Source organism: Carassius auratus, chromosome 39, assembly GCF_003368295.1.
Source record: "Carassius auratus strain Wakin chromosome 39, ASM336829v1, whole genome shotgun sequence".
In the NCBI taxonomy this organism is placed as follows: Eukaryota; Metazoa; Chordata; class Actinopteri; order Cypriniformes; family Cyprinidae; genus Carassius; species Carassius auratus.
Window position 1 is genome coordinate 6,185,849 of NC_039281.1, and position 27,404 is coordinate 6,213,252.

Consider the following 27,404-nt stretch of genomic DNA (forward strand, 5'->3'; position numbering starts at 1 on the left):
CTCGGTTGATTCAGATCGGCACTTCGGAGCATGTTCCCGACTCGGTTGATTCAGATCGGCACTTTGGAGCATGTTCGCGACTCGGTTGATACCGATCGGCACTTCGGAGCCTGTTCGCGACTCGGTTGATTCAGATCAGGACTTCGGAGCCTGTTCGCGACTCGGGTGATTCAGATCGGCTCTTCGGAGCATGTTCGCGACTCGGTTTATACCGATCGGCACTTCGGAGCATGTTCGCGACTCCGTTGATTGATTCAGATCGGCACTTCGGAGCCTGTTCGCGACTCGGTTGATTAAGATTGGGACTTCGGAGCATGTTCGCGACTCGGTTGATTCAGATCGGCACTTCGGAGCCTGTTGGCGACTCGGTTGATTCAGATTGGGACTTCGGAGCATGTTTGATTTTTTTTTTTTTTTTTCAGATCTCGAAGCAGGAAGTGTTTGTCAAACAGTTAATTGGTGATATTTGAATATTTGAACTTGAGGCTTTTTTTTTAGACGAGTAACGTTAGACAGACATGAATGTTTATTCAGAACGGTACTGAAAATAAGTAAATATTGTAGCTGATGCTAAATGTCTAGCAGGCTTGCTGGTGCTAACTTGAGGTAATTTTTATAAATAATGTCCAAATATTTTTATTCAACCACCTATATATATATATATATATATATATATATATATATATATAGAGAGAGAGAGAGAGAGAGAGAGAGAGAGAGAGAGAGAGAGAGATAGATAGATAGATAGATAGATAGATAGATAGATAGAGATAGATATAGATATATAGATATATAGATTACATCTGGGGAGAAAAGAAAGGATGTGATGTTCAGAACATGGTAACTACAGTAATTATCAAAGAGGGGAAGAGATGCACCCCGTTTGGCCAGGGGTGTTCTTACACCGCAGACAAGGTTTGAGAAGGAAAAAAATCATTAAGAAAATATAATTATATTTTCCTTAAGATGTTCTTCCTAACTTCAGGCCTTATTATCTTGTCATATATAACTGTGGTGTTCTGTAAAACCACAAACTTTAAAATACTTTTTTCTTACGGGTGAAGATCAGATTATCATCTCTGTTTTCTCTCAGGTACATCACAGTGTAAGCTTCACAGTGAACATTACTCTCATAAGCGTAGTCCATATCAACAACAAAAATATATCTTGACTCCATATAGTGGTTATTTTGGAAAAAAATCCCAGGTATTTTGAGCAGTAGGATTATAAAAATAAAAAAAGTGCTAATATAAAATTAAATTAGCCTATATAAAATTGCAAACATCTATCTTTCAGTACTTTTTTACTTAAGTACATACAAAATTGATTACTTTTGTACTTTCACTTGAGTAAAATTGAAAAAGGAGTACTTTTACTTTTACTGGAGTAATATTTTATTATTCGTATCTGTACTTTTACTCAAGTACTTGATTTGTGTACTTCGTCCACCACTGGTAATATGACTGTTTGTTTGTTTGTTTGTTTGTTTGTTTGTTTGTTTGTTTGTTTTAACCACTTTTTCAGGATACTTTGATTAATAAAATGTTAAAAAGAACAGCATTTATTCAAAATATAAACCTTTTGTAAAGTTCCCAAAAAAATAAATTAAAATAAAAAACCATTTTAAAAAAAAAACTAAAATATTGATTAATATTTATATTAAGCAGCAAAATAAAATAAAATAAATAAAAACTTTCTAACATTCAGCAGAAGGATTTCTGAAGGATCATGTGACAATGAAGACTGGCGTAAAGATGCTGAAAATTCAGCTTTGATCACATAAATAAATTATATTTTAAAGTATATTAAAATAGAACACTGTTATTTTAAATTGTAATGATATTTCACAATATTATTGTTTTTCTGTATTTTTTTTTTTTTTTTTTTTTTATTTGTATATATCTGTATCAGATAAATCCAGCATAGATGAGGATGAGATACTAATGAAAATCTTACTGATCCCATGGTTTTGAACGGTATTTTTTTTTTTTACAGTTAGCCTAATGCATAAATAATGTATTTTTAAAATAAATGTAATAAAAAAAACACTGAGATATTAATGACATTTATAGTGTGTGTGTGTGTGGGGGGGGGGGGGGGGGGGTAAATATTTACACTGTTGATGTTTTGTTCATGTACCATATCGTTTTGAACAAATTCTAAGCGAAAGCGCTAGAATGGAAAACTATTGCATGGTTACCCTCTCGACTTTTGTGCGAGCGTATTTAGTTTTACTTTTTTATTTTATTTTATTTTTATTTTTTTTTATTTTTGGCGTTCCGACTAACTCTTAGCCTAATTTTCTGTGGTTACTTAAACTTTGTTTTTAAGATGCTTTTGAAACGTACAAACCTACATCCGCGCGCTCACTCACGTGTGCAAAAACAATAGATACTAACGTTACTGAGAACCCCCTAATTAGTCTAGTGTGTTGACTTCCGTTGAGGGACGTGACTCTTAATTAGCTTCCCCAGAATCTGCACTGTGTGGTTGTCGTTAAGATATGTTAACGGCAGACAGTGTACGGTTCGTGAGTGACAGCTCGTCAGTCACCTCCTCTGTCCTCTGTCCTCTGTCCGTGCGCGGAGTGCAGCTCGTGCTGTCAGCGCGGTGAAGCTGTCAGTCACGTTCGTTCATTAATGCAGGTGACCGTGGAGCGCGTGGAGCCGAGCGGCGGACCGAAGTTCCAGCATGGCTTTCCTGACAGACATTTTCGCTTTGGTTTGAACAAGTCTCTGCTAGATTCGGAGCGAACACTTCAATGGAAGAGGACGAGAAGAGCTCAGGACAATATGAGTCCGGTCCGAGAGAGCGATGACCGCTTGAAGTAAGCGCCTTCTCTTTCGCATTCATACCAGACACTGGAGTTTTACAACAATAACCTGTTGATTCTTTGGGGGTTTAGAATGTCCTTTTTATTTACATTTAAATGTCTTGGGATTTTAATGTCTATTTAAGTAAAATCTATGTCTACTACACATGCATTTCAGAGATAAGGGGCACGATTATTTAGTGCTGTGTACAATAAATAAAACCTAGGCTACAATACAGTCAAAACTGTGTTCTTTTGTGGCACGAGCTTCAATATTTAATTGAATTGTGCTCAGTACTTGATAACTAATTAATACAAGACTAATGTCATAGAATCAGGGTATAGTCTTTCCTTTGGCACGAGCATATCTAATTGCTCAATCTACACCAGCATTTAGTTACGACTGAAGTCCTTCACTGGAGCTGATCTTTGAAAGTTGTGGAAGGCAAAAGTGTAGCTTTCCTTTGATGCAGGTTTTAAAAGAAGACTACTGTGTCTTTCAAGGCCTTAGAAATAAATATGAGTATTGTAATTCAGTAAAATGCGAACACCAGTTGTCACTTGTTGCGTATGTAGGATATAAGGATATTGGCATACAAAAAAAAAAAAAAAATAGTATTTGCTGAGGAGAAAATGCATATCTTAAACAGTTTAGAAATTTCAATTGCTTAGTGATCTTAGAGAACAGCAAATGTATTCTTTAAACTCTTCTTAGCAAAACATCTCACACAAACACACACCATAAAATTACAGATAACACTAGCTATCTTTTTACATTCACACATGCATTCATTTCCAAATTAGATAGACAGACAGAGATATAGATAGATGGACAGACGGACATATGGACAGACAAGCGGATAGATAGATAGAAAATACAACATCAAGAATGCATTTCACAAACAAAATACAAAGTTTGCTTTACCAAGGTTAAATATTTATAGATTACTTGTTATTATGTTATATTATATAATTGTTTTAACAAGTGAGGTTTAATGTTATTCGAACTCTGGAATGGTGTAAAATTTGACAGGCTTGTACTGAGTGAAATCACTGTCCCATTGTGCTTGCTGCTAAAAGGCAGACAAGAGAAAGAATCCATGTCAGTCAGCTGAGGCTTTCTGCTGCCATGCTGCTCATGCATGTTTTATTAGGACCTGGCGGGCAACCTGCTGAAATTATTTGCTGTTTGCTCTGTGAGGGGAAACCTGAGCCGCTAGTGATGCTGGGCTTCCTTGTTGACCCCTGCCAACCGTTGAAGCCCTCACCCGCTGCTAATTAGTTTTCCCCTTTCTCTGTGTTACGTCTTCTGTAGCTGTGGTGTCAGTTTGTGCTCCAGTGTGCACAGAAAGGTCTTGTTGTCTTCTTTATATATTAATGTTCAAGAGAAATTGCTAGTAGTACTTGACGTGAAATATTCTTTGGGACTGGACTTGTACTGCAGTGACATGCTATGCACCATCTAAAACTATTTTGCCAATTTTTGTATAAATACTAGATTATTGCAAAATAGGTATGCAACTTTCTTGACCTCACGTGTGACCCTAGACCACAAAACCAGTCATAAGGGGCAATTTTTGAGATCTATCATCTGAAAGCTGAATAAATAAGCTTTCCATTTGATGTGTTTGTTAGGAAAGGATGACATTTGGTCGAGATACAACTGTTTGAAAATGTGGAAGTTAAGGGTGCAAAAAAATCCAAATATTGAAAAAACCACCTGTAAAGTTGTCTAAATGATGTTCTTAGCAATGCATATTACTAATCAAAAATTAAGTTTTGATATATTTACGGTAGGAAATTCACAAAATGTCTTCATGGAACATGATCTTTACTTAATGTGTTTAATGAAGAAACAAACTCATCTTCATTTTGGATGGCCTGATGGTGAGTAAATTTAGTTTATATTCCAAGATGGAAAATAATTGGTTGGATGCTAAATGAAACATTGAGGGGAGGGTGGGGACTTTCGGGCACCTGTGCTGTGCCACTGTAGCGTGTCCAAACACTCCTTTGATGGAGCTGAAGGAACCGATCTGAGACACCTCTACTCAGGACTAGGGACGAGGGACAGCACATTCATGTTGACCTGCAGAGGAAACAAGACGTTACCAATTTTGATGGCAGCTCTATAAGTGTGAATGCTGCTGTCTGTTTTTAAAGTCATTGGGCTTGCTACCATACTTACCATAGAGGAATATTTTACCCATGCACTGTGCATTGGGCTTCGGGTGGGCCTCGTTTTTGGACACCCTACCTCCTGTGCTCTTGCACTACCCAGACAGCTACAGGGCAGCGTGTTGTGACAAACATACTGGACTCATTGTAATTGGGTAAGTTATTTGTGAAGTTATGGCATTTTAGAAGGAACAATCACAACTCGTCATAACTTTAACATTATGCATTGCTGGAAGTTTGATCATGTATTTTGTTACATCAGCAAGATCACTTGTACTAATTATGCAAGTTATAACCTGAGTAAGCCCATTGTAATTGTCCCTGATTTGACATATTGCTGTTTTTTTTTGTTTTAAAGTATGTTTATTAAAACTATTTTAATGTTTTTCATTATTATTTTTAGGTTACAGTTATAACCAGTACCCATTTATTCACAGAGGTCTTGATAAATGCTGATAATATGCTGATGAATCTTAAAAGACCCAATAAATCTTCAAATTCTAGAACAATCAAAATAATTTTGAATAACTAATTTCTCAGCTGTCTCTTTTACTCTGTAAATGTTACAAATAAAGCTTCTTGTTGTCATAGTGATACATTTGGATCCCCAACATGCCTGTATAATGTACTTTGATCTTGTACTCTCTAAATTATTCATCACATAATTGTCAGATAAATTAGAGGCAGTTTGAGACAAAGAGTGAAAGCTTGAAGGCGACAGCATCATGTGACCACCTGATACCTGAAGGTGGATATGTTTTTCATAACAAAATTATTACAGTAGCTCTTTGCCTTGATTAGTACAATTTACACGGTCCTGCTGTGGGACAAATACATTTTTATACACACATTACATGTAGTCTCTAAAATAATAGAAGATTATAAGAGCTGCATGCATAATAATTCTAAAGGGATTATAAAATACAGCGTTAGATGGAGATTAGTAGGATGCTTATCGTGCTTTTTGTTTCATCAATGTCTCTGAATGTATTGCTGCAGCATGTGTTCTGTGCATGACATAAATTGAACTTCTTTTTTCCATTTGACTCCCTTGTATCATGCATTAGGAAAAAGCTGCTCAACGAACATGAACCTGTTCACCAAAAGTGTCAGCAGGGTCACAAAAAGTGGTCTCAGGTAACACAATCATTATTTCCTTTGTAGAATACTCCGACCTTATTGTAAGGTTTCAGCTGTATAACATACTTGAGTAAGTATAAGTGACCTTTGAAAGTAGAAAACAGTCTTCAGAGTAATCTGAATGTCTCATTTCTTCATTGGTAGCATCTCATCATGTGGTCAGTCTTCTGCTGATGGGACTACCCCCGTGAGTCACCTCCCGTCTCGCTCCAGCAGCCCAGGCACTGGCCCCGGTCTCTCCACAGAGCACAGCTCCATCTGCTCCTGGAGATATGACGTAATGTCTCTGTTCTTCTAACAGATGTTTTGTAGCCTTTTCCTTTCAATTGATCTGAATTTTAGGATCAGCTTCCATTTATAAATTCAGTTATAAATTCAGTATACGTGTGAATATACGTATATACACACATACATACATTATTGTTTTTGTAAATATGTTTATGGTTAATATGTTATATAGCTATTTCAAACAAAAAAAGTAAAATACATTTTTTCATTTCTGAATAGCATATAACACTGATAATATGCACCTGGTAACTAACACTAGATCAATAAGAAACATCAGGGCATTATTCTGTGTATCGTTTTAAAGACTCTCCCAGTTTCCTGGTGTTAGTGCATGTGTCTTACTGTTTCAAATGCTTCACTAGATGCATCTCCTCAGCTGTGGGATTCTTTGCTTTTTGCACTGTGTGTTATTTGGTTTGGCTTGTGTCCAGGAGTTCGAGCGGGCGAATACACAGCGTGTGCGTCAGCTCTTTAACTCTGTGGATGAGCTGCTGTATGAGGGGAGAGTCAGCAGCCGCTCGGAGTCCCTGCAGGAGGAGTGTGAGGAGTGGAACGCACACACCCCCCATCTCAGGTACAGCTCCTTTGTGAGAGAAATTGTTGAATTCTGAATTCTCAAGTTTGATACTGCTTTATTTCATCCACTTTAAATCCAAATAAAAATTCAGCAAATTCAGTAATTGGATTAGGATTGAAAAGGAATTTTCTAATAATTTCTAAAGCTTGCACAACCCTGCGTGCTGATACTGTCTTGTTGTGTTTCGTCCTTGATCACAGGATTTTAGGGAATCAGTTGGAGCCTCCCAAACAGGAGGGTGTTCAGTATATCTGCAGACGAGAGTCCAGTGCCAGAACCTCCTCCTCCTCCACACTCACCTGTCTGGACAAAAGAGAAGACCATAGCGAGTAAGCCCCTCAACAACATGAAATAACAAAACTACTTAGATGAACTGTTTAGATTTTCAAATTTACAAGTCAAGTTAGGTGTCAGAAAATAAATTTAAGGACCCATTACATTTCCTAAAAGTGACAGTACAGACATTTATAATGTTAAAAAAATTTATATTTCAAATAAATGCTGTTCTTTTTAACTTTATATTCATCAAAGAATCCTGAAAAATGTTCAGGATCACAGTTTCCACAAAAATAAAAAGCAGAACCTCTGTTTTCAACCTTGATAATGAAAGCGTATGAGAATGATTTCTGAAGGATCATGTGACACTGAAGATTGGAGGAATGATGTTGAAAATTCAGTTTGCCATCACAGGAATTGTAAGAATTTAAAATATTTGGTAACACTTTAGTATAGGGTCCAATTCACACTAATAACTGGTTGTTTATTAGCATGTCTATTATTAACATATTGGCTGTTTATTAGTGCTTATAAAGTACATATAATGCATGACATCCATAATCCTACCCAATACCCTAAACTTAACAACTACCTTATAAACTATTAATAAGCAGCAAATAAGGAGTTAATTGAGGCAAAATTCATAGTAAATGGTTAGTTAATAGTGAGAATTGGACCCTAAAATAAAATGTGACCAAATATTTTAGAATAAGAAATGGTTATTTTAAATTGAAAACCAATATTTCATGATATTACTGTTTTTCTGTATTTTGATCAAATAAATGTTGCCTTGGCGAGTGTAAGAGACTTGTTTAAAAATCTTACCATTCTCAAACTTTTGGATGATATAATATAATTAAATATAATAATTTTTATACAGTATGTAATTTTTAGGAAGAGATGCAAGTTCAAGTTTAGCTAATGTTCTTCAACAATTTCTTGTCATTATATATAATTTATCACAATATGATATTTATCTCGAGTTACTCATGAAATTTTTAAGGTCATTATTATCTTATAAAAAATGTTCTTTTCTCCTGATTAATGGACTTACACTATGGTTGTTTCCTGGGCTTAGCTCTTTATTTTTGGCTTGACTGCACTTATCAGTTTTTTTTTAAAATATGCACTGAAGCCTATCATACATTATACATTTGATATAACACATAAAACCAACCCTCAAGGAGGAGGCCTCTCACCTGATTAAAAATATGCAATATGTTATGAAGACACTGCACTGAACGTGTCCGCAGGCGGTGCATTTATCAGTCTGGCCTGGATGTGGTGAGAATGCTTCCTCCCTCATTTCTCTCTCTGCCTGCAGGCTGTATGTAGCAGGCCACAGTCTGGCCCCGGGTCTTTGGTGTGAGCAGTCTGTCCGGAGCTCCAGCTCCCCTCTCTATGAGCATTCACTCGACCTCGCTGAGGAAGAGGAGGTGTATGAAGCAGAGGGCAGCATAGAGGAGTTCCTGGCTTATGATGGGAAAGAAATGTACATCACAATTAATCTTTTACTCAAAATGCTTAGAGATCTTTTTTTTCCCTGAGATTCATATACTTAATTTACTAGATTGAATAAGCTAACCATAAATTTGTCATACATTTTTGCCTTTGCTTGACACTGAAAAAAAGTTTCATTCATCTAATTAAAAAAATGTAGGGTAATGATTCAGATTTTTTTTTTTTTTTTTATGAGCCAATGAAAAATAAATAACTTGCCCTAATGAACAAACCGTATTTGTAAGGAAGACTGGGGTAAGTTGTTAACACAGTGTAGATTTATTTTTGAAAATATACCTTAGATTCTAAAACATACCTTAAATTCTTGGCTTCTAAAAAGCTATTCATGTCGGCTATTCATAAAGTTATTGAACATTGCCACTCGTACTGCGCAAGGAAATATATATATATATATATATATATATATATATATATATATATATATATATATATATATATATATATATATATATGCGTGTGTGTGTATGTATTTATGTGTGTGTGTGTGTGTGTGTGTGTGTGTATTTGTATACAGAAGATAGATAAAACTTTTCATACAAATAATTACATTTTAAATAGTTTATAACACATATGAATTAGAAATGTGACATCTTGCCCCAAAATATGATATTGAAATTTTAGTTTGGGAAAAAAATATGCGAGTAAACAAATCCAAATAACTGGATCTTTGAATCGAACATTGTATTTACAGTGATATACAGTAACTGTTGTGACAGTTAGCCCCAAACAATAATTTCAAAAACAACTATTTCTTTGCACTTCACTAGACATTTAGTCACTGGTGATCTATATTCTACAAATGACATACTGTCTCATTTTCTTCTGTTATCTGCAGTTTTATTCACCATAAATGGACTGTTAATAGGGTGCACCGGTTTTAAGGCATTCTGTCAGAAGGGAATATTTAGTTGTAACTTGTGTAATTCTTTTGGCTTTAGGGAAGAGGAGGAGGTGGATCAGAGGAAGTCTTCATCCGTGGCCCCCAGGGCTGGAGTCCCCCCGGTTTCCCCTCATGCATGCATCCGTGATGCAGTTGCAGATGAGCTGTTTGATGACACATGGAGGGAGGTGGTGGGCCTTCTGGAGGAGCTCTTACACAAGTACTGGGAGAAACAGCTCCAGGGTGTGTCTGAATTACTGAATAACTAAACTAGCAGAATTAGCCAACAGTGCATGTTTGATCATTAGATCCTGGGTGGGTGAAGAACCACAGCACAGCTTTTGCATACTTAAAGACCCCTTAAGGGGAGTTTTGTAGCTTTTAGACCATGTATGTACAATGTAGTTGTACAATACATGTACCAAAATTGGATTTTAAGATTTCTTTGGTTTTGAAAAGTCTCAAGGTTGCATTTATGTGATCAAACATGCATTAAAACTGTAATGTGAAATGCTGTTACAATTAAAAAAAAAAAAATCTATATTTTAAAATATTTTAAATGTAATTTATTCCTGTGATGGCAAAGCTGAATTTCCAGCATCATTACTCAAGTCTTCCATGTCACACAATCTTTCAGAAATCATTCTAATAGGCTGATTTGCTTCTCAAGAAACATGTATTATTATATATGTTAAAAACAGTTGAGCTGCTTAACATTTTTGTGAAAACCTGGATCAAAATGGGTGAACCCTTTAATATGGCCCACCCTAACTTTATGTTCAACTTCAATTTCAATGGGAAATACATCAACACAGGAACATTGTCCTTATCAAAGCGTTTCAAATGGGTGTAAGCTTGTAAACAATATGTAAATATATAAAGAATTAACAAATAATGATAGAAACTCAACAATGATAGGAACCTTGGGGCTTCAGCATGAACTGTGTTTGTCCCCATGTCTGTTTGTGCTACTCTATGGTATTTTGGAGTAATAACATGAGATTCAGTTGCTAATCTGCCAGAAGTTAAGTGCACTGTTGGAGATTTCCCTAAATCCCTAATGTTCTTTTGGCATCAGATGTAGCAATGCAGAGGAGGACATTAGAGAGCTCCAGTCAAGCACCTTCATCTCAACTCCCAGTTAAAAGACATCATCTTCTGTTGTCCAGAGGTTCCAGCAGCAGAACCACTTTCCTGTCAACATGCAGCAATAATGTACAGGTGACGACCTACTAAAACATGATGCGTTTTGCTGCAAAGATGGAGTCCTGCCCGTTACTTTGACCTTGTTTTATGAATGTGTCATTTCTTCTAATAGGTCTCAAGTGCCTACAAGATTAATTTAAACGGTGTTATGACAATCCAAGCAAAGCCACTGCAACAGAGACATCAGGGATTTACTGAGAGAGCCCTGTAAGTCTTTTGGAGTTTGGAAAGTCAGTATCTAACCCTTTCTATTGCTATAACTATTTTCTAAGACAATTTAATAAGGAACAGAATTATGGAATATATTAACTACGGATAAATCCGTATGAAAACAACTGAATACCTGTGACTTGATCTGTCTTGGCTCCTCTTAAGGTATGACCCAGATGATGGAGCGGGCATGTTGATGTGTTTGAAGACTCAGGCTCTGAGAGGGTCCGGTATACTCCTACAGAAACCCACAGCCCAGCGCAGACTTCCCAGACTCAGTGGCAGGGTTCGAATGTTCCACAGCCTCATGGGAAATGGAAGCCAAATATTACGAGGAACTAGACTGTGAGCTGTAACCTTGCACACATGATTAAAAGAGTTTAAAGGGACTCTTCACCCAAAAGTGGCAACTGGAACATATCGTTCCAAACCCATATGACTTTCTTTCCTTTGTGGAACACAAACAGAAAGCTTTAATATGAGAAAAGAGCACCATAGACGTGTCATAAAAGTAGTCCATGTGAATTTTGCTCAGTGTTCCAAGTTTGTTTGGAGGAGCTTAATTAAATTAAAGTCATTATTCATTAATAATATTGAATTTTTAATAATATAAATTTTTTACATTTATATAAAGCGTGATTGTTTTGGATATAAATTGATGTAAATCGAGTTATCTGCTTTACAGAATTGTTCAAGTGCACATTTGCAAATGCAATGGATTATAAATTAATATGCACCTCAATCAGTGCTCAATTTGTTTTCCATTTGATAAAATATCCTTTTATTATTCCGGTGTGAGAAACCACTGCAAATGGGTGAACTGACTGAAGGAATCAAACTGAACCTTGAACCATTTCAGCTCTGCAAATGCATTTGACCAATAAGATCAAAAGATTGAATTATTTATGAATTTGGCATCACTATTTCTGATTATAAACAGCAGATAGAAAGCACTTATGACAGGATTTCTGAAATATTATCTAATAAAATGATTCTAAGGTCGGTACCCTTACAAGTTTTACGTAAAGACTGTGATATGAGAAGTTTTGTTGCAGCAACTCTTTTAATGCTTGATGCAACTCTTTCCGAATATGTGGCTGCAGATTATTCAATGCGAGGCTTACTGGGGTCCTGTTATAATGGGCCGAGGCATTCTTTTGAAATGCAAACTTCTTTCAAAAGCACTTGTTAAATTGGTCCCAAAAGCTGCATTGCACATTTTTAATTGCAACACTTTTAACCTTGTCATCGCTTGGGAAAAATCACAGAAGTAGCCTTGAGCTCCTGCAGGGGTATCAGGCATGAGTAAACATGCAGACTGCTAATTAAAATAAGTCTATGTTCTTGGGTTTGTTTCTTGCAGAACCACTGTGAATGAAAGCCTGCCCTCTCCACCAGTAAGTGCCGTTGAGAGCCACAGGCTTCCTCAGATACACTCAGAGTCTCAAGAGCAAGAAAACTATGCACCAGTTTCCAGGCTCATGCAGGTAACAAGCCACACCGCTATCACTGTGGCCTGCAGACTATTGATCTGCTTTACCTGAAGAGATTCATGTGTCACCACCTTGATTTATTAATTTTTATTAACACTTACATTACCTTTTTCAAAAATATGGGGTCAGTAAGATTCTTTTTCTTCTTCGAAAGAAATTAATATTTTTATTTAGCAAGGATGCATTGAATTAATATAAACATTACAGATGTTTACACTGTTTAAAAATGTCTATTTTTTATCAATACTGATCTTTTGAACTTTGAACTATTTTGAAAAAATGTATCAGTTTCCAGCACAGCTGTTTTAACAATTTGTTCATTTTTAGAAATGTTCTTGAGCATTTAATCAAAATGATTTCTGCAGCATCATGTGACACAGAAGACTGGATTAATGGAGTAACAGGATTAAACTATTCTATTAATATTTCACAGTATTTCTAATTAAGACTAATTAAAATAATAAAACATCAAAAGTCTGACTGAACCCTGACATGTACATACATGAAACATACATATTCCACAAACACAATCTGATGGGTTTAACGTTTGCCACTGCCTTATGCGAGTTATACAGTATTGTTCAAAATAATAGCAGTACAATGTGACTAACCAGAATAATCAAGGTTTTTCGTATATTTTTTTATTGCTACGTGGCAAACAAGTTACCAGTAGGTTCAGTAGATTCTCAGAAAACAAATGAGACCCAGCATTCATGATATGCACGCTCTTAAGGCTGTGCAATTGGGCAATTAGTTGAATTAGTTGAAAGGGGTGTGTTCAAAAAAATAGCAGTGTGGCATTCAATCACTGAGGTCATCAATTTTGTGAAGAAACAGGTGTGAATCAGGTGGCCCCTATTTAAGGATGAAGCCAACACTTGTTGAACATGCATTTGAAAGCTGAGGAAAATGGGTCGTTCAAGACATTGTTCAGAAGAACAGCGTACTTTGATTAAAAAGTTGATTAGAGAGGGGAAAACCTATAAAGAGGTGCAAAAAATGATAGGCTGTTCAGCTAAAATGATCTCCAATGCCTTAAAATGGAGAGCAAAACCAGAGAGACGTGGAAGAAAACGGAAGACAACCATCAAAATGGATAGAAGAATAACCAGAATGGCAAAGGCTCAGCCAATGATCACCTCCAGGATGATCAAAGACCGTCTGGAGTTACCTGTAAGTACTATGACAGTTAGAAGACGTCTGTGTGAAGCTAATCTATTTTCAAGAATCCCCCGCAAAGTCCCTCTGTTAAAAAAAAGGCATGTGCAGAAGAGGTTACAATTTGCCAAAGAACACATCAACTGGCCTAAAGAGAAATGGAGGAACATTTTGTGGACTGATGAGAGTAAAATTGTTCTTTTTGGGTCCAAGGGCCACAGGCAGTTTGTGAGACGACCCCCAAACTCTGAATTCAAGCCACAGTACACAGTGAAGACAGTGAAGCATGGAGGTGCAAGCATCATGATATGGGCATGTTTCTCCTACTATGGTGTTGGGCCTATTTATCGCATACCAGGGATCATGGATCAGTTTGCATATGTTAAAATACTTGAAGAGGTCATGTTGCCCTGTGCTGAAGAGGACATGCCCTTGAAATGGTTGTTTCAACAAGACAATGACCCAAAACACACTAGTAAACGGGCAAAGTCTTGGTTCCAAACCAACAAAATTAATGTTATGGAGTGGCCAGCCCAATCTCCAGACCTTAATCCAATTGAGAACTTGTGGGGTGATATCAAAAATGCTGTTTCTGAAGCAAAACCAAGAAATGTGAATGAATTGTGGAATGTTGTTAAAGAATCATGGAGTGGAATAACAGCTGAGAGGTGCCACAAGTTGGTTTACTCCATGCCACACAGATGTCAAGCAGTTTTAAAAAACTGTGGTCATACAACTAAATATTAGTTTAGTGATTCACAGGATTGCTAAATCCCAGAAAAAAAAAATGTTTGTACAAAATAGTTTTGAGTTTGTACAGTCAAAGGTAGACACTGCTATTTTTTTGAACACACCCCTTTCAACTAATTGCCCAATTGCACAGCCTTAAGAGCGTGCATATCATGAATGCTGGGTCTTGTTTGTTTTCTGACAATCTACTGAACCTACTGGTAACTTGTTTGCCACGTAGCAATAAAAAATATACTAAAAACCTTGATTATTCTGGTTAGTCACATTGTACTGCTATTATTTTGAACAATACTGTATGTGATAAAGACTATGTTAACCTTGTCATTCACACCTCTATTGAAACCAAACTGACCACTGACCAACCATCAGGATATGACTTTTCAAAACCTGAAAAAAAAAAAGCTTTTTTTAGCAGTGCATGAGTTACGTAGGCATCAAATGTTTATGTAACATCTTGTCTACAAAGATGTCTTCCTCTGGTTAGGTTTTAAAAACAGAACATATGTTCTTTATGTTTAATGTTATCCCACAATTATGTGCTTGCAGACAGAGTGGTTATATTAATTCATATATATTTTTTTTACTATTAATGGAGAAGCATGTATTATAGTGCATTGATATTTGCTTTTCTCAAAAAAAAAAAAAAAAAATCAATTCCAAGCCATCTCATTTGAATTTATTCGAAACCTTTCCACAGAGGGTAAGGACAACAAGGCAGCAGCCTTTGGTTTTGTACACAACTTTTGTGTAAATTGACAAGCAGAAAGGTGTTTCAGCATCCCATTAAAGAAAAGCTAGCCGTGTGGACTTTGTCCTCTGCAAACAGAGATAGCAGCGGTTTTCTAAATGGGTGAAAGGGGCAAACTGACTTTGGAAACAGTAAACATGGTTGCCCTTTGCCCTTTTACAGAAAAAATCTAAATATCAAAAGATAATCTGTGTAAGTAAAGGTATATTTAAAGATGGTTGGCTATTCAGTCTGCACAGAATCATAAGTCATTATTCTCTGTATTTCTTAGCTCAGAGGAAGGATCCTAAGAGGCGGCACTACCAGTGTCATGCATGCAGTAAACAACCTCCCACCTTTGAGAGAGCCCACCCTGATGCTGGAGTCTCTATCTCGGCCCAATACTACTCACACATTCAGAGTAAATCTACCATACAATTATGATTACAGTACAGTAGTGTGGATGAAAAAAGCATACATTGCAGATGAAAGGGCATACATTAAACAGAAGTCTTGACGACCTGCATGTACAGTCAGGAGTAGTCATTGTGATATCAAATGTTAGGCAGTTATAGCTATAGGTAACCAGCAGTTTAATGCAGAACAAAACCAAAACTGCATTTCTACACAACTTCATAGAAACATGACACTACCTCCAACAAGGAAGTGATATAGATACTTTCCTGATTCAGGCACTGCTGTGGTTACAGTGCTTTAAATAAGAAGTAAATACGGAGGAGTCTATTGTTGGATGTAACTCATGCCATGTTTTTGTTCTGCAGTCCGACACCCCTATGAAAAGGTCCTTCACACCCATGGATTTTGCCTGTAACATGAGGACAAGTCGAGGACTTGTCAAAGGTGGGTCACTTTTACAAAGTATCCGCCAGATCTGGCAAGTGGCAGAAGGAACAGCACAAACATACAGCCCCATGGATTTCCCTTCTACATTTTTACTTCCTAAAAATAAGTCATATAAGAAAAATAAGATGACAGCGTAAGCTTTTCTGTGCGTCTCTTAGGTGAGAGCACACCTATGGGAGTGACAGGCTTCAGTATGGGCATCACCAGCTCTACAGCTAGTGGGTTTTCGGAGTGTGTCACACCCAGCAGGAGGCGTCCACCCTGCGCTGATGGAGACAGAGGGAACATGCCCCTGCTCGGCTCTATAGGTCAATGCCCTACTGCTTATTATTTTTAATTTCATATAAAAACAACATTTTATTCGTTAGTGACACATTGTTTAAATCCGTTGCCCTTTGTTCATGTTTACTCGATATACAATGCTATCTTTAAAGCCTGAACCAATTAACTTTGCAGTCTATACTCCATAGACTGCATAGCGTCAACAAATAAATGATCCAGAAAAATAAGCAACGACAAAGGGGCTTTAATTAAAAGGAATGTTTGTGAGTTCTTTGAAAGTATTCTTTTATTTATTTAGCTTTTGGGACACTGGAGATTAATTAACGTGTATAAGGCACAGTCCTGGTAGAGAAGAGATTCACATAATGAAAATATATTTTAATCAAGCCTGAGTAAATCATCAATACCATCTGCTTTCAGGTGGCCAGAATCATCGCAAACAGCTGAGCCGGTTTCCAGTATATGTGAGGAAGAAATTTCAGCCTGTCATGCAATAGCAGGGTAGTTAATTTTGTAATTAAATGAGACAGATATTATGAATACTATTGACTGATATGCATAATATCACTTGATTGTGATTCAATGTATGGTTTGTTACCTGATGTCCAGTCACATGCAGTGCCTTCAGTTTAGGACTTCACATTGACATCAACATCTGGAGAAAACAGGACTAATGAGCTCAAGCATCCCAGTTATTTCCTTTTGTAAAATTATGAAGAATGAATGCCAAACATCTTTTGTCATTGTAAGTCACTGCGTGTATCATGTACAGTATAGTATTTATTTGTTTTTACTGTTTAAATATATGTCTGCGGCCAACAGGTTGATTGAACATTATTCATAGCTAAATTATTTCTTTTTCGGTGATACCAATTCTACCAAACTGTTTGGTTCAGTAAAATTTTATTGAGACTTTTATCTGCATGGTGGAGTCATTTGCAATAAAATTGTTATATAATTTGGCAAAGTTTCAGTGATATATTACAGCGATCAACAGAGAATATTACACGTTATTTCCCTGAATTTCTTAACAATTATAACAAAAAAGTCTCACTTTCACCAATAATATTGGTCATATTTTCACACCAATATCATACTTTAATATCATTGTGATGTATTAAATCCATTGGCCATTCAGGGTAAAAGGTGTGTTTCTATTTTTAACAAAAGTCTTCCATGGGAGAAAGACAACAGAATTTGTGACAGTAAACCACAACAGACACACAAAAGATCCACCGATAATATGCCAGACCATCATCTATTGCTGCATTACCACTGCTGTCTGTTAATGTTTTAGTGAGAGGCACAGATAACCTGCATGCGTCCCAGTTATGTATCATAAAGCTATCTGTTAAATCAGCCTAGGGTGTTTTTCGCTCTCTGTTTGCGATAAGCAAACGAAACAGTTAAGTCTGAAGTTCACGGTGAAGCAGCCTGTGCACTTCTTTCAGTGCATCAGCTGCGGCCAGATTCATTTGAATGAAATGGGTGTCCTTTTTGGATTATACATCTTGGGGATTATATTCATAGCCATTCTTTTACTCCTTTTAGCATCTACTACATATCATCCACTTAAAAATTATATAGGAAAATGGAACCAAATGAGACCAATTCCAGGAATGCCGGGCGCTTATCCAATCATTGGTAATGCACTACAGTTTAAAACCAATGCAGGCGGTAAGAGACTGTGTTCTTTTAAACTAGCATCAATTAACAATGATCATTTAACACTGCAAAATTATAAAAGTGTGTTTCTATTGAAGATTTTTTCAACCAGATTATTGAAGGCACAACTGAAAACAGACACCTTCCTCTAGTAAAGGTCTGGGTGGGTCCAGTCCCCTTTCTGATCTTGTATCACGCAGAGAATATTGAGGTGCCTGTTGCTGAAATCTTATCCTTTCCATTTACTTCTGTATAATTGTCCTCACAGTTGTCAGTTCATTCTCAAACCTCTGTTTTCCCATCAGGTGGTCCTCAGTAATTCTAGACACCTTGACAAGTCATACTCGTACAGGTTCCTGCACCCCTGGCTCGGGACAGGCCTGCTCACCAGGTACGGTGGCTTTACCACCAGTTTTTGTGAAATCAGTCCGTTGTAATGCACACTGTTAACATAATACATGATTTGTAGAAGTATTATGTAGAAGTATAGGGTAAATTCAGTAAAATAGTTTATAGTTTGATACAAGACAAACTAAGTAAGCCATTCATTTGTAGACTAATATTACCCAACATGTGTAAACACTGACTTTGTTTATTTGAGCATCATGACACGGCAACAGTGGCTTAACCAATGGAGTGAGTTTGGGGCAGGATTATCTCTTTCTTCAACCAACTGAGGGGAGTTAATCATGGTTAGGGGCAGGTGCATAAACCCAAAATGGGAATTAAATGTATTATTTAAAATATATATTAATTTTGTTATTTCAGTACTTTCTGAGGGTTTTTACATTTAAGTACTGTACAGTACTTAGGCAGACTAAATGTAAATTTAGTTCATAAATCAGTTTGAATTTGCATCTTGCATGTCAGCACAATTGTGTTTTGAGTTTCAAAAACCACCAAAAAAAAAAATATATATATATATATATATATATATATATTTATATATATATATATAAAAAATTACATTTAATTAAAAAAATATATAATGTGAATAACAAATGTAAAAAAACTTTCCTGTTATTATTGTTATATGCATGCTTCTATGTATGAGCAGTATTAATGTTAAAAGTTTATTGTTTTGCCCCATTTTTTTTTCAAAGTGTCCAGAACAATAATCATTCTACCTGTTTAAAATCATTGTTATATTTGCAACTGGTGATGCTAGAAATAATTACACACTTGATATTTAACAAGTTTTAACAGTAGCCTACTGCTGTTTTATATCTATCTGTTATCTTAAAAAAAGCTGCAATCCTTTCTTTCAAAGGTCATAACATTTAAAGTCAAACTAAACTTTATTTCACATACGGTAGAGGACCACCTGCCAAACTGGCTGATCTCATTTCATATTCAAAAGCAAATTGCATCAAGCACTGCAAACAAAGTCTATCAAAAGCACAGTAGTTTATAATCAGCCACGCTGGACAGAGGGCCATTGGCCATCTGTCCAAATGCAGCAGAGTCCAGAAACACTGACATTTAATATAAAATGATCTCCCTGTTCAATTTATAGTAGTGAAGCTATGTTGAGGTCACAGACTTGACTCTTCCCAACAGCACAGGGGAAAAGTGGCGTAACCGACGTAAAATGCTGACTCCAACCTTCCACTTCTCCATCCTCTCTGACTTCCTAGAGGTGATGAATGAACAAACGGATATTTTGATTCAAAAGATGGAGAAGCACATAGACGGAGAGCCATTCAACTGCTTTAGCTACATTACATTATGTGCTTTGGACATCATATGTGGTAAAGTACATTCGATCTTTCCATAACCTGTATAGTTTAAAAGCACAATATGGGCTTTTGCTGTTTTTATATAAATATGCTTATTGTATATGCTATATGGATACTAGTGTAAAAGACCTTATGCTTATTGTTTAGTTATAATAGCTATTGATGATACATGGGATGTGTTTGTTTGCAACAGAAACTGCAATGGGAAAGAAGATCTATGCTCAGAGTAATTCTGACTCTGAGTATGTCCAAAGTGTCTATAAGTAAGTAGTGCACTCCAGTGGTAGAGCACATCTTCTTTCTAATAAATAGAGATATGTTGTTCTCTCTGACGGTGTTTATATTCCTCCTGCAGAATGAGTGACATCATCACTAAGAGACAGAGAGCACCATGGCTGTGGCCAGACTGGATCTACAACAAGTTAAAGGAAGGCAAAGAACATTCCAGAAGATTGAGAATTCTTCACTCCTTCACTGCAAGTGTGAGTGATCAGCATTATTGTTTACAGGGTGGATTCAAGTAAATTGGGACACTTTTTGCCTTTGAGATGACTAGGAAAAAATAATTCAATTATCACGAAATTAACCCTACATTATTGCAGAATTTATTAATATTTTGAATCAGCTTTTATTTTTATATTTTCTGTATTTTAGTTTTAGTAATTGTGTTATGTGCTTTTGTCATTTTATATACTTTTTTGCTATTTTAGAAGCCTTTTAGCTTTATTTTATGTCTGAGTTTAGTTTTAGTAATCTTAGAATGTAAATGATTTTACTTGTCAGGATTTTCATTTACTATTTATATTTTCTATGTTTAAATTGAACAAATTAATTGAAAATGATTATTTAACATTAACACACAATGTAGCATCAAGATAAGGTTGCTTCAGGAAAATTACGTGATTTATTTATGTTCTGTATGGCACACACTTGCCAAAAAAAAAAAAGACAAATGGTCATCAAATACAAGCCTCCAGATCATTCTTGCAGAATTTTCTGTGTTTTCCTTAAGGTAATTAAGGAGAGATCAAAGTTTATGAGCTCTGAACCTACCAGTGATTCTGACCAGGGGCCGAGGAAAAGACAGGCCTTCCTAGACATGCTGTTAAAAACTACTTATGAGGATGGAAAGAATTTGAATCATGAGGACATTCAGGAGGAAGTGGACACCTTCATGTTTGAGGTACAAATAAATCTGCCAAAGGAAACGGTTACAGACAGAACATTGTTTGAAGAACCGTTCTCTTTGACAGGGTCATGATACCACTGCAGCTTCAATGAACTGGGCTTTACATCTGATTGGTTCCCATCCTGAGGTCCTGAAGGCAGTGCAGGTAGAACTACAGGAAGTGTTCGGTAAATAAGTCTTTGATTGAGCGTAATGCCTACAATTTTTTATTAATAAAACAATTTGTTCTGTTTTAGTGCTGCTCACTAGTCAAGAAAGCATCTAGATTCTTTTGAATGTTTTCTAACAGCCTCATTTACTGTACAGTTCAGCTGCGTCTCCTCCTGCATTATGATTGGCAGGTTCGTCAGACCGCCACGTGGGGGTTGAGGACCTGAAAAAGCTGCGCTACCTGGAGTGTGTCATTAAGGAGAGTCTGCGGATCTTCCCCTCCGTGCCTCTGTTCGCACGCAGCATCTGCGAGACCTGTCAGATCAGTAGGTGGCAGCAGTTTGTCAGCTTGCCAAACAGTGCTACCAGATCAAAGATCTGCACTTTTTGATGCCACTCTCCTTATTATCTGCACCTCAGCATAACAGCAGATGTCAGAGCTTCTATTTCCATCTCCCGTTTGCAAATATGAAGCAACCTGAGTGTTTATTTCTACACAGAACAAAGTTTTTTTTATTCACGCCAAAGCAGCTAGATGGAAAACAGTAACTTTTTAGGATGGAAAGTGTTGCAACATGCAATAAATGCATCTGTTTATCAGTTATTTATTAAAGCTTTGTTCTGTCTCTTACACAGCGGTATAGTTTGCCGTGTGCTGAATCCTGTTTAACAGTTCAAACTCAAACATGTATAATGTAATTGAAACACTGCTATTGTTGTGTTGCTCTGTTTCAGATGGGTTCAAGGTCCCAAAAGGAGTGAATGCTGTTATCATACCATATGCTCTTCACCGGGACCCGCGCTACTTTCCAGAACCTGAGGAATTTCGACCGGAAAGGTTTCTGCCAGAGAACAGCAAAGGGAGACATCCATATGCGTACATACCTTTTTCTGCAGGGCCAAGAAACTGCATCGGTAAGAAAAAGAACAAAAAGATTTTAGTATAAAAGTGACTTACAATAGAAATGATAATGCTGAATTCTATCCAGTATAATAGTAATTATTGTGTAAAGGTACACATTTCCATTTAGGTGTTGAAACAGAAATGTGTTCCATGAGACTTTTTTTTACAGAAGACAAAAATGTTGGGAATCGCGGCCTAATGATAAAACTGTACCATACCACATTGTGCCATATGTGTAAGGAAGGGAATCATTAATAATTTTTTTTATTAACTTAAAAAATGGTTCATAAGAGTAATCACACTACAATACAGTGGTTGCATTCACGCATTTGATTCTCTAAAAAAGCAACTCACTTTGTTTGTTTGGGAATCAGACTATACTAGTTGCGTGCTTCCAGTTTGATTCACTGAAAAGAACCAACTCACTGGAGGCATTATTGGGAATTGGACTGTGCTGTGTGCACACGATATGTTTGATTTACTAAAAAGACCCGACTTACTCGAGTAATTTGTTTGGAAATCAGCCTATACTGGTTGTGTGCCATGTGTTTGTTTCACTCAAAAGAACCGACTCACTAGAGACGTTTGATTGGGAATTGAAGTGTACTGGCTGCACTTGATGTGTTTAATTCACTAAACTGAAACGGCTCCTTAAAGTCATTTGTTCTGTAATCAGACTGCACATGTTGAGCCCGTTTCCCATTGTAGATATATCTATAGAGTAGCGTGATTCAGTTCTGGTAGTTTTTTTTTTTTTTTTTTAATGGAACCTGTTCTTGGTTTCCAACCCTTGTCATATGATATCCTCAGAACTTGTAAGGCAGGGGTGTTCCTTGATGGCCACTGTCCCGCATAGTTTAGCTACTACCCTAATTACCAGCTAATCATTGTTTTCAGACTAACTAGAAACCACGCCACTGGAAGGTGCTGCAACCTTTAGCCAACAAAGAGTGAGTTTTTTTTAATGGATCTCAATGGAGAAGTTTTACTACATAGAATAAACAGCTTTTTTTTTGTTGAGGAAACAGCTTATCATTTAATGAATCAACCTGTTTGTCATTAAATAATAGTTTTGTATTGAACTATTGTTAGAGTTTACAGTGGCGGGAAAAAAGACATTTTGTAATAGAACGTTAATACAGACCCCTGTATCTCCTAATAATAAGACCATCTGTGCTAGAAACTTTTAGGAAAGAGGTTTTGAGCTGGTTGGAGCTCAAACCTGCAGGATGTTGGCCCTATGTGTATAGGATTGGACACATAATGTATCTATCCATTCTATTGTACTACTTCTTCATTGTTTTCTATATGAACACACTAAATGGACATGTTTGAATGTTGAGCTCATGTCTTTTGCTGCATCTCACACACAGTACACAAATTAAAGAAGTTAAATGTGTCTCACAAAACTTACATCAATAGTGAAGTTTCACTTTCTTTTATACTTATACTCATGAGTTAATTTGTATAATTAGCATGGATAGTTAAAAGAGAGATGCAGTGTGCTTCTCTTCCCTTTGGGCCTCTGTCCCACCTCTGAATAAAACAGATTGTTTCACAGCGAGTGGTGCTCGCAGGTTCAGGTCGCTGGCCACACACTAGAAGAAGCTTCTAACAAAACTGAACGAGAGCCGTATAGCTTTGAAGATTTATTATTTCAGCACTCGGCTCATCTCCAGTGCCTTCCAGGAATAAAAGCTCCAAATAAGAGCATTTAGAAATGTACTCCATGAACTTCCCCCATCTCTTAGTCTTGTTGCCATTCTGAGACCTTATTCTCTCTTTCCCACTTTCTCTTTGTCTGTGCATGTGTGGCTCCAGGCCAGCGCTTCGCCATGATGGAGGAGAAGGTAGTTCTTGCTACAATCTTGCGTCACTTTGACGTAGAGGCATGTCAGAGCCGTGAGGAACTGCGCCCTCTTGGGGAACTCATTCTGCGTCCCGAGAAAGGCATTTGGATTAAACTACAAAGAAGAACCAAATAACTCTGACCGCCACTAAAACTTCAGGTTGCTTTAGTCCTCACATCACTGCTGCTAGTTATGAGCAGATTCAAGTAAACTTGCTAACTTCTTTGCATTTTCTGTTCCGATTTGATGGGAAAATGTTTGGAATGATGATAAAAGGAGAGCTGAGAGTATCAGGTTCTTATCGGTTATCAAATTAGTCAAAATATCATATGAACAAACACCCAAGGGGAGGCAGAAGTTTGTGAATGACAGGTGGTCAGATCCTGCAGAGTTTTCATAAGAGATCTGATACCATGTGGACCTAGTACCTAGTTATAAGTTAGAAATGATGTACACCCTGCTGCTCAATTGCACAAAATGTGCTGATCAGTTTATTGATGACCCCAACACAGTTACTTACTGTATAAATGTACAGTACATAATAAATATTGCAGTTGAAATTTTTTATCAGAAGAAGAGACAGTAGAGTATTTTCCATTAAACTAGCAAATTAAATTATAGAGTTTCATGGTCATTTGATTATTATATTTAATCACAGAACATCACAATAAACTGATCAGATTCAAGTCTGTAAATCAACTCAATGTGAGGCAAAACTATTTTAGCACTTTTACACTATTGTTTTCACTTTATAATATTGAAACATATGTAGTGTAGATATTTTATAAATCTGACAATATGAATCTGTATATGATTGTTTCTGCTTTGTTGAATGTGTGATCAATAAACAAAAGTAATTCAGTTTGTACTTAAATATTAAGCTTACACATATTTACCTACTTTTCGTTTTAGGCATACACTAACATTCAAAAAACAGGTTAGTAAAACGTTAAAAAAAAACAATATATATATATATATATATATATATATATCTATATATATATATATATAGATATATATATATATATATATAGATATATATATATATGCGTGTGTGTGTTTTGTTTTGTTTTTTACAGCAAGTACACATTAAATTGACCAAAGCTGTAAGTAAAGACATTTAAAAAATTACTAAAGATTTCTATTTCAAATAACACAAAATAGTGGTTTTCATCGATAGTGATAAAAAATATTCCTTGAGCAGCAAGTCATCATATTAAACTGATTTCTGAAGGATCACGTGACACTGAAGACTGAAAATTCAGCTTTGCATCACAAGAATACATTACATTTCAAAATATATTAAAATAGAAAAAAAGTTATTTTAAGTAGTAATAACATGTCATAATATTAATGTTTTAACTGTATTTTTGATTAAAAAAAAATAAATAAATGCAACTTTGGAGAACATAAATCTTACCAACTCCAGACTTTTGCACAGTAATGTAGTTTAGATGATTAGAGAAGATTCACCAAGTACTTAAAGTTGCAACCAGGGTTGCAGTATTTCTCAAATTCACAGATCTGTTGCAGAAATGCCAAGCAATAAAGCAAATGGCACTTAAAGCCCTCAAGGCTCTCCATTATTAGTCAGCTCAAATCGCTGGATGAAAACAAATCTTTGGCATAAGTATTTTCAGACTAAACCATGTCTGCACATTCAGACGTACCAGATACCCTCCGCACCTTATTCAAATACACAGTTTGAATAGAAGTAACATCTTAAATCGAATCATGGTGGAATGTTGGGGCTTTCATTTAGTGGAACTGTTTTCGTTAATTAAAAGGGAATTTTAAGTCTCTCTGTATTTTGTCCCAGTCAACAAAACAAAGAGCTCAAAGTGATTTTCATCAAAAGATCCATTTAGCTCAGAAATACAGTAGTAAAATGGGTACAACACATCATACCTTTGAAAGTGAAAGCGACTTTGATATTAATTGGGGCAATAATTTTAATTTGTTTGTTTATCTAGAGCATGAGCAACAACCAAATCATTCTATTTGTTTTTGGGGAGATTTTGCTAATTATAATAATTTGCATGAGTAAGTTTCTCAGTTTTCAGTCTGTGATGAACAGTACTGAATATCTTTCACTAAGCATAGCTTCACAGTTTTTCTTTCGATGCAGTTCAGATTCTACAAGCCATCACCAGTAGAATTATGCAGTTGTTCTGAGAAGAAGTTGCTCATCTTTTTTGACCCTGTCCTGTCTGCTCACTTGGGGCTGATGGGTAATGAGGAGCAGGGCTCCTCCACAGAGAGGCAGTATTGCTCTGAGCAGTGCTGATGAGAGGACACCATTCACTGTCAGACTGATGGGGAAGTCAGTTGACCCTGTCAAGCCCCACATCTATTGCAACTGTACTGAGAACAAATCAAGAAAATCTTACATGTTGGTAGATAAAAAAAAAAGAGTATTGTGAGTAAATTGTATTCATTTTTGTGTTGTAATGTGTTCATTAATTAATTATTGGCAAAAAAAAAAAAAAAAATAGGAGACACTTAAAATAGATGAAACAGATTGGAGTTTGAAGGGTTATACTATCTGTGAAAATGTGCATGCACACTTTCCAGATGAGTGATTTCAAAGAGGTTTACATTCCATCTGTGTTATTAGATTGTCACTCCTCTCTCAGAAATCAGGAAATCATTTAAAGGTTGACCACAGTCTTGAATCTCAAGCTTACAAGCTCTCTGACTTGAGTCCAGCATATGGTACCCCCACTGATCAAACCTGAATAAAAAAACATTTAATAATTTTTTATAAAATTTTTCCACATCAAAGATCATTTTTATAGATAATGAACCTTGATTTTAGGCTACACACACTTTAAGATCAAATCTGAGCGTATGTTTTGTAAATGAGGTCCTTGGTTTATCCCTCTTTGGTCCTCCAGCACTCGAGCTGCATGAATTTAAACCTGATGATCATATTCTTCAGCATGATTTCAGATCATCTAAAGAGTATCTGGTGCTTTTATGGAAGCAAGAACATCTGACTGTCTGTACAAAGAATCACATTATCATAGTCACAAAATGAATTATTTGATTAGCGATCTAGAAATAGAAATGAATCTTAAATAGGATATTTAATTTTACCTCAAAACGGTTTATTTGTTTCGGATGTTCCAAGGTCCTAAAATTTACTCTTAAAGGTTTAATGAAAAGAATCACAGCTTTTCAGCGTGGTGTCAGACTTTTGGAGCTCACTGTACTTCTAAACATATGGTGGTCTCCACCTGCACTAACTGTGCAGCAGGAAGGTGACCATGTGTCTGTGTTTGCTTTAGCTGGAAGGCAGTCATTATGGCACAGATAACACCGTCTTAAGTGTTCCATTCTTCAAAGGACATGTCTCATCAGACGCCTCTACATACGTCTGCTGCGCAGAGATCAACGCTATCTACAACATAAAGGAGAGTGTCAAATCCCTTCTTCTGGAAATAACCTGAGTTATGTTTAATAGTGGAGAAAGTCTTTAAAGTCACAGGAGTAAAAGACTGGGGAAGGGATGGCATCAATTCAGCCATTTCAGCAAGTATATT

At 36.3% G+C, this 27,404-nt stretch overlaps 2 protein-coding genes across 4 annotated transcripts; both read left to right on the forward strand.

Moving 5' to 3' along the window:
- Positions 1-2,309: 2,309 nt before the first annotated feature.
- Positions 2,310-16,959, forward strand: LOC113057797 (protein FAM149A-like). The gene is given in 16 exon segments (XM_026225313.1): positions 2,310-2,827; positions 6,058-6,084; positions 6,086-6,127; positions 6,275-6,407; positions 6,850-6,992; positions 7,196-7,324; positions 8,596-8,763; positions 9,731-9,915; positions 10,751-10,893; positions 10,991-11,085; positions 11,254-11,433; positions 12,452-12,575; positions 15,509-15,637; positions 15,999-16,077; positions 16,239-16,388; positions 16,783-16,959. Coding segments are annotated over 16 exon segments (1,992 nt in total). The 5' UTR covers positions 2,310-2,639; the 3' UTR covers positions 16,860-16,959.
- Positions 16,960-16,966: 7 nt separating this feature from the next.
- LOC113057798 (cytochrome P450 4V2-like) lies at positions 16,967-24,720 on the forward strand. 3 transcript variants are annotated; one of them, XM_026225315.1, is made up of 12 exons: positions 16,967-17,107; positions 17,914-18,039; positions 18,126-18,238; positions 18,333-18,418; positions 19,588-19,778; positions 19,960-20,029; positions 20,122-20,248; positions 20,779-20,949; positions 21,020-21,122; positions 21,297-21,431; positions 21,841-22,020; positions 23,831-24,720. In XM_026225315.1, exons 1-12 carry the CDS (start codon positions 17,086-17,088, stop codon positions 23,992-23,994), a joined length of 1,488 nt encoding a protein of 495 aa, XP_026081100.1. In that variant the 5' UTR covers positions 16,967-17,085; the 3' UTR covers positions 23,995-24,720. The 3 variants fall into 3 exon arrangements, with proteins under 3 accessions (XP_026081100.1, XP_026081099.1, XP_026081101.1); XM_026225314.1 differs by lacking the exon at positions 16,967-17,107 and having other exon boundaries at positions 17,739-18,039; XM_026225316.1 differs by lacking the exon at positions 16,967-17,107 and having other exon boundaries at positions 17,742-18,039; positions 20,836-20,949.
- The last annotated feature ends 2,684 nt before the right edge of the window (positions 24,721-27,404 follow it).